At 40.3% G+C, this 7,558-nt stretch overlaps 1 protein-coding gene across 1 annotated transcript in view; it reads left to right on the top strand.

The window, feature by feature from the left end:
- The first annotated feature begins 949 nt into the window (after window positions 1–949).
- Window positions 950–7,558, top strand: part of LOC101659799 (WASH complex subunit 2A) — a 96,192-nt gene continuing 89,583 nt past the window's right edge. The window contains exons 1-4 of the mRNA XM_045283653.1: window positions 950–1,010; window positions 1,111–1,233; window positions 2,080–2,244; window positions 5,802–5,864. Coding sequence (XP_045139588.1) covers window positions 1,111–1,233; window positions 2,080–2,244; window positions 5,802–5,864 — 351 coding nt within the window. The 5' untranslated portion in view covers window positions 950–1,010. The remainder of the gene's footprint in view (window positions 1,011–1,110; window positions 1,234–2,079; window positions 2,245–5,801; window positions 5,865–7,558) is intronic.

Raw genomic sequence — 7,558 nt, 5'->3', positions numbered from 1 at the left:
GATGAGTTGTATGAACTCCTAATAAAACGATTAAATAAAAAAAATGTATAAAACCCCAAACCACCATAGTGAAACCTCTTCAGAAAATATAGTATAAAACGGGTTTGTGAGGTACTTTGGGAATAAGACGTATTAGCAAGAATGGCCTGTTGACCTACTTCCAAAAATTAGTCAATGAAAATTCTATGAATAACAATGGTCCAGTCTGTAATCAGTTGCGAGGATGGTGAGGGTCCAGCCCACAATTCATTCCACTGTCCCAGGTTTAAGGGACTAACTAGATGGTAGATAATCCAACTAAATATTAGGCATGTAGGCAAAACATAAGCAACATATATTGCCTGCGAGAATGATCAGCTTTTGGATTTCACTCAGGAAGTGTGAGACAGAACAGCTGATTCAGTGTTCTTGTGGGCGAACGGCAGCTGGGAGAAGCGAGGCAGCGATTCAATACTGAAGGGTTTTTCCTCTCGACTTTGAGGAAATGCCGAGGAGATCAGAGATGTTAAGCCGGCTCTATCTAAACAGGGAATTGGAGCACAAATCACGAAGCGCACGACGATTCCCTCAGGTCTGTCCACCTATGGACTGGCGTATCCGTCCTGCGATAAGCAGTGGCGATGCAGCAAGTCAACACACGCGGACGTGGGGGGCTTTTCTTCTGTCCGCATCAGCGCATTTAACAAGCCCACAGCTGCTTGTTCAACAGGTTCCTTTAGGCGAGCCAGCAGGCTCAATTCCTCTGATTATTAAACAACATTTCTGCCGATGGGCACCGACGTAACCCCCCCCAAGGGCCCTGGCCGGAAGAACCCGCGTTTCCGGTTTCCCTTAAGGCGTGGGCGGGCGCTTTCCGGCGCGCCGCCCCGCCCGCTCACGGGACCTCTGGTCACGTGAGGCGCAGCCGTCCGCCCTGCGCAGCGGCGCTGCGCGTTGGACTCCCGAAGCTCTGCGGCTGACCGCGGCTCTCGGCGTCGCCACCTGTGAGCCCGCGAGGTGCGGCCGGCGTGGTGAGAGCGGCAAGCCGGGGCTGACCGGGGCGGGGCCGCGGCCGTCGCCTTCCAGCCCCTCCTCGAGCCCCAGCCCCTCTTCTCCTCTTCCCCGCTGCAGATGAATGGGACCACCCCGGAAGCGCCCCCGGCGCCGGCCTCGGAGCCCGTTTGGGAGCGGCCCTGGTCGGTGGAGGAAATTCGCAGGAGCAGCCAGAGCTGGTCGCTGGCGGCCGACGCAGGCGTGAGCTGCGGCCGCGGAGCCGGAAGGGGAGGGCGGGCCTCCGGGCACAGAGCATCCCGGGGGGCCGGCTGGTGGAGGATCGGTGTTTCCCGATGCCCCGTCTGACCCTGGGGTTCTCGTTGCCTCCTTTCAGGGCTGAGGCTGTGGAGGGTCTTCCTTCGGAAGTTCTCTGATTTTCCTCAATATCACACAATTCTTCCGCATTCTTGAAAACACTACACGACAGTCCTCAGGCATTAGGGAGAGGCGCTGACCCCGGTGGGTTTCAGTCTTCTGACAGCTCAAATCTGACAGCCGCCCCATTGCAGGGTTCTCTGCCTTTGGGTTTCTTAGTGATGCATCTGATTCGATCCTGAGACGGGCTGAGCCCTTTTCTCCGCACCCACAGCCTCACCTCTAGTGGGTGATGCCCTATTGGGTCTTGAAGAGACAAACCCAGGTGCCTCACAACTGAGAAATCTTGATTCCAAGGTTCTATAAGTAGGATAAGGGCTACTTTCTATTTGATACTTGTAAATGACAACCAAACACCACTTCAAATTGTCTCCAGAAATGAGAACAAGTGTTGACTCATGTTTTGTTGAGATTTATGTTTTCAACTCCACTTGGTCATAAAACAAAGCATTGAATTGATAAAGGGTTTTCGAGACCATAAATTTGTATAGGAGTTGCCAGCCTCATCTTTCTTCCCAGGAGCAGCTGGTGGGCTTGAATAAGCTGACCTTGCTATCAGCAGCTCAGTGCCTATTGTTTAAAGCAGCATTTTACTCCCCCACCTCTGAGGTAAAAGGATTTTATAGGATTGATGCATATAATACTGATACTGTATATTTGTTTTTAAAATAGCTGCTACAGTTTCTACAGGAATTCTCTCAGCAAACCATCACTAGGACCCATGAAATCAAGAAACAAATGGATGGACTAATCCGGGAAACTAAAGCTACAGATTGTCGCCTGCATAACGTTTTCAATGACTTCCTTATGCTCTCTAATACTCAGTTCATTGAGAATGTGAGTAACTTGGTTACATCTGACTTCAAATACTTATTTGAGAATCTTTGGAGAGCAAGAGTTACTGTAATTTACACTAATTCATCCAATGGGAAAGCTGTGCTCAGGGGCAGCATGGACATTTCATCTAGACAATCAGACCTCACTCCAGTCTTGCTGTATCTGGAACTTACAGATCCTGTTTTACCATTAAAGTGAATAACTGGACAAGAGATCTTTATGACTTATTTCCCACAAAGGTCTGCATTTAAAATGATAAAAAAATGCACATCTGGTACAAGTTCATGCCATTGTTTGGTCTTTCCTTAATGCTAGATTCTAGGCATATTATTTTTTTTATTTTGAAAATCTTTCTTACTTTAACAATTCTTTTCTCACAGATAATTTAAAGTTGATATTCAAATGTTAGCTACCTTAATTTACAGAGCTGCTCAACTAAGGTACCTTTCTAACCTCATCTACAAGAGAGCTTTAAAACGTTCATGGAAAAATGGAATTAGGAGATAATGGAATTTTTCCAGAAATTTTTTAAAGCCCCCTCACAGCATTCTTCCCCTCACTCAATGGCCTGTAGCCCCATTGGCTTCCTATCTGTTCTAGAGTTAGTTGGTTTTAGAGGACTGTAATCATCTCTAAGAAATAGGCTATATCTACTTAAGCATTTCTAGCACAGAGCAGAAACAATAAACACAGACAAACTTGCATTAAATTTGGTAAATTTATCACTGGTGCATTCAACATAATGTTGACAGAACATTCCAATTGATACACTCAAGTTTTAATGTAATTTATCACAGAATAGTGGGCATAATGTATAATTAAAGGCACACGGTACTAAAGGTAAGCTCAGGTATATGATTCCCCGTACAAACATGCTATAACAGTGCAGTACAACTGTGGACTAATTAACATTGACCAGTGCTTTAGTGTTTAATCAGAAGGCAGCACAGCTCTTGAAGCTTCACTTATCTGTTCACATGAAAATTTTATCCTAAGACATTAAATTTCCTAAGAAATGATTTCATATTTTAAAAAGATTTCTTAAGTGAGGATTTTTGAAACTCAGTTTAAAAAATTGGCTTTGTGAAATAAAAATAATTATCTTCTGAAAATGAAACCTAAATTATTTTCCAGCTGATGTTTCTACCTATTTATAAATGTTGTTTCAACATCTCTTTCTGTTTTCTTTTGAAGTTGCTGATACTGTCAGATCTTCAGCAATTAGTGAAATAGGATAAGTTCAAAGGCCATGTTACCTCATACTTTTTATGACCCCACTCATCCAGTCTTATAACTGCAAGGACTTCGCAAAAAACCAATTTGGCATTGAAAGATGGTTATGATTCACTGTATCAGACAGAACCAGCTTCCACCAGACAAGTATACCTGTGACAAAAAGCGCCAATTTGTAAAATCCTCCCTTCAATTAGGATATTCCTAAGACCCAATCATGATAATTTCTTTACTGGAAACCTGTCTTTAAAAATCCTTGCGGTGCTGCAATGAAATATTCACAGCTTTTGCTTTTGGATGTTCATTATTCTCTAGCTATTTCTCACTCAGTAAATCCTGCAGTTTAGTTTGACTAATTGATTGTTTTTTTAACACTTTGTTTTTCCTTTCACTTTTTTTTGATATTTACATAGGATTAGGGTTGCTGGTAGTTCTATGTTTAACTTGTAGAAGAATTCCCAAATTGTTTTCCACAATGGCAGTACCATTTTTTATTCCCACTAGGAATGAAACAAGAGTTCAGATTTCTCTGATCCTCTTCAACACCTGCTAGTTTCTTCTTTTTTTTTTCTCGTATAGCCATTTTTCTTGGGGGCGAAATGGTATTTCAGTGTGGTTTTGATTTGCATTTGCCACACAATGTTTTGTTCCATTGTACATAAGGTTAGCATGTGTCTGAGCTAACTTGATAACAGCTAACAATGAATAGTGACACCGAGTACCATTTCCTGTGCTTGTGGGCCTTTGTGTATCCTTTTTGAAGGAATGTGTTCAGTTCTGCTGCCCAGTTTTTTATTGGTTTATTTATTTTGTTAGTGAATGGTGGTTCTTAGTGTAAGAGCATGAGTAAGGTATTGGTGCTTTGCAAATGTCTGCATAATATCACACTAGTCAGCATGATGCTCAAACTTTCAGGTTAACGGTGTTGCTATTTAAATACTAAAGTAACATTTTTTTACTTCAGTTATTATCCAGTCACTTGAACCTCATGGCCATCCCATGTGTGTCAGAGAACTGTGAACCATTTATTGTTCTATAGGGCTGCATTTTCCCCCCTAAATAGTTTTGTTGACATAATTCACATATCTTACACCCCAGTAGTTCAACCATATTAAAAAGAGTTGTACAGTCATCACTATAATTGATTCTATAACTTTTTTCCTTCTTTTTTTTTTTTTCCTTCTTATACTTATACTTCTTATTCTAATCGTTTCAAGTCTTGACTTCCCCTCAACCTCCCTTGTCCTACATTGGAAATCTCCCCAATGTTCATAACTGCAAACTCTTCAAGTAATTATAGTAGACTTTATATCATAGAACGTTGTTCAGATATTAAAGCTAGTGATTAAATATATATGCATTGTCTTAGCTGTTCATGAGAACATTGAGTGTAAAAGCTGTGCAGAGGAATGTGAATTATGAGTTCACTTTTATTTAAAAATGGGAAAGGCTGGAAAACTCTAATTATATAAATGTGAAAGAGCCTAGAGAAACATCCAAGTACACATACATACCGTATATACCAAGCTTAAATTGATTATGTCAAGGAGTTAAAACCTCAATCTTTTTTTTTTTTAAGATTTCAATCTTCAGGAGAAAAACATTTTTAAAACATCTCTTTATTTATTTAAATTATTATTTTTATTTTTTTCATCTCTTTAAAAAAATTTCTTTTACATAGATCTTTTATTGATATAAAATTTTTTTGAAGTATAATTTATCTACCATAGTAATTCTTTAAAGTTTAGTTAAGTGGCTTTAATATGTTTAATATGATTTTTAAAAGTTAGCTTGATTGATCCATTTGCTTTGCAAAAGAGCCCTTCCTTCCCATGATGTGAGAGCCGGTCACATATATAGCCTTCTGGCAAATCACTGGTTTCTCTGTTTTAATGTAAATAGGATAATAAAAATTCATGAAGAATTTAAGCAAAATAATGACAATAAATTTCATTTTTACTATTTCTTTCATGCACAATGCTCAAACTCTTACTGCCTAGTCGATAGCATACCAATAGCCTGACATGAAAGAACTTGTGTCACTGACCTTTCCTCAGCAGTATTAAGATTAGACAAGCTGTGAAACCTGGTATCATTTTGCTTTTGCAATCCATTGGTCAACACTGAACATTTTCCATGTTTCCTAGTCTTTTGTGTCTTTTTTGGGTGAATTTTGGTACTTTTTTGGTTTGTAAACAGCGTTTACAGCCATTTGCAGTATAATCACTTCCCTATCTTTGTGTGTCTTTATAGGATATTGAATTCTTATAACTCATTCCAATTGTGTTTTGATCTTTTTAAAATGAATTTTCTTCCATATGTAGCGAGTATATGATGAAGAAGTAGAGGAGCCAGTGGTTAAGACTGAGCCAGAGAAAAATGAACAGGTACTGATTCATCTTTCATTTAAGTTCCTGATTTAGAAGGGTAGATGTCTCTGATGGGGCTTGGGGGATAGGGTAGATATTCGAATACATGGGAGAGACTGATGCTAATAGTTTAACAAATAGAATCCTTAGGTTTGTTCTTGAAATTTAGTATATTAAGTAATATGTCAGTTACATTCCTGAATCCTGGCTTAAGACTAGAACAGTGGTTAGCAAGCTTTGTCTATAAAAGGCTGGATATAGATAGTAAATACTTTAAATTTATGGGCCATATAGGCCTCTGTCACATGTTCTTTTAAAAGAAATTCTTTAAAAATGTAAAAACTACTGTTAACTCTAATGTGATACAGCAGGCCACGATCCAGGCCATGGTTCTTCAGCCTATAGAATAGAGTATTATATAAATGAGTTTTTTGACTCATGCTTTCGGAACTATGCAGCCCAACCAGTTCTGTGAGTTGATGTTAATAGAATTGCCCCAGGCATCTAAATGTACTATTAATGGATAATCTAGGAGTTAAATAGCAATTGAAAGGAAATCCTAACACTGGCCTTTGAAGGCTGTTTATTCTCTCATATTTGTTTTGATTTTTATTCTTCCCACTAGATAAAATGCCAGCAAATGAATACTGTCTACACATATTTTAGTGTTTCTTGCATGCCGTGTTAGAGCCGAGCATACAAAAATGCACAGCTTCTCTACCATCGTAGGGAGCTGGTAGCTTAGGGGAAGACTGTCTTCTAGGTGCTGCAGTGTAGGTTGGGGTGTCAGAGCTGTGTGGCTGTTAATTGCTCTAGAAGTTCTCACAAGAAAAACTTACTGGTGTAAGCAGAGAAAAGCTTCAAGGGTGACACTTTGGCTGAGTAAAGACAGAAGGGCTAGATTTCAAGGTAGTGGTGGGCTAGAGGGGCAATCCTTTTGTGAGAGAAAATGACACAAGCAAGATTTCAAGTTGGAGGATGTATCTGATATTTGGGGGTTTTGTGTATCGAACTTACTGTAAAGCAAGCAAGACAAAGGGGAGTGGGCTTGTGCTTAGGGGGTTTTCAAGAACCACAATAAGGAATTGAGAGGCAGCAGTTCCAACCTTTTTTCCCTATGGCTTCAGGTATTTTAGATTGATAAGCATTCTCCCTTGGGTATTCCCACATGGTGGGACAAAGTATAGATAGGGATTATTAGCCATCCTGACTCCAGTGCTGGAATAGTGATTTTACTTTCTGTCCTTCATCAGGGAATCACAGTGGAGAGTGAAGAGTAACTGTCCTGTAGGTGTAGCTTTCTTTTTCTTTTTTTTATTAAATACTTTTATTGGGGGCTCTTACATCTCATCACAATCCATACATTCATCCATTGTGTAAAGCACATGTGTACATATGCTGCCATCAACATTTTCAAAACATTTTCTTTCTACTTGAGCCCTTGATATCAGCTCCTCATTTTCCCGTCCACCCTCCCTCATGAACACTTGATAAGTTGTAGAATATTGTTTTCATATCTTACATTGTCCTCTGTCACCCTTTACCCACTTTTCTGTTGTTCATCCCTCAGGGAGGGGGTTCTATGTCAATCCTTGTGATCCATCCCCTCTGCTCCTTATCCTCCTGGTATCTCTATTCTCATTGTTGGCCCTGAGGGGTTATCTATCCTGGATTCCCTGTGTTTCGGGCTCTTATCTGTAGCAGTGTGCATG

Source organism: Echinops telfairi, unplaced genomic scaffold (assembly GCF_000313985.2).
Source record: "Echinops telfairi isolate 266 unplaced genomic scaffold, ASM31398v2 ScPeMD7_7465;HRSCAF=8503, whole genome shotgun sequence".
Lineage (NCBI taxonomy): Eukaryota > Metazoa > Chordata > Mammalia > Afrosoricida > Tenrecidae > Echinops > Echinops telfairi.
This window is presented reverse-complemented; position numbering and strand designations above follow the sequence as displayed.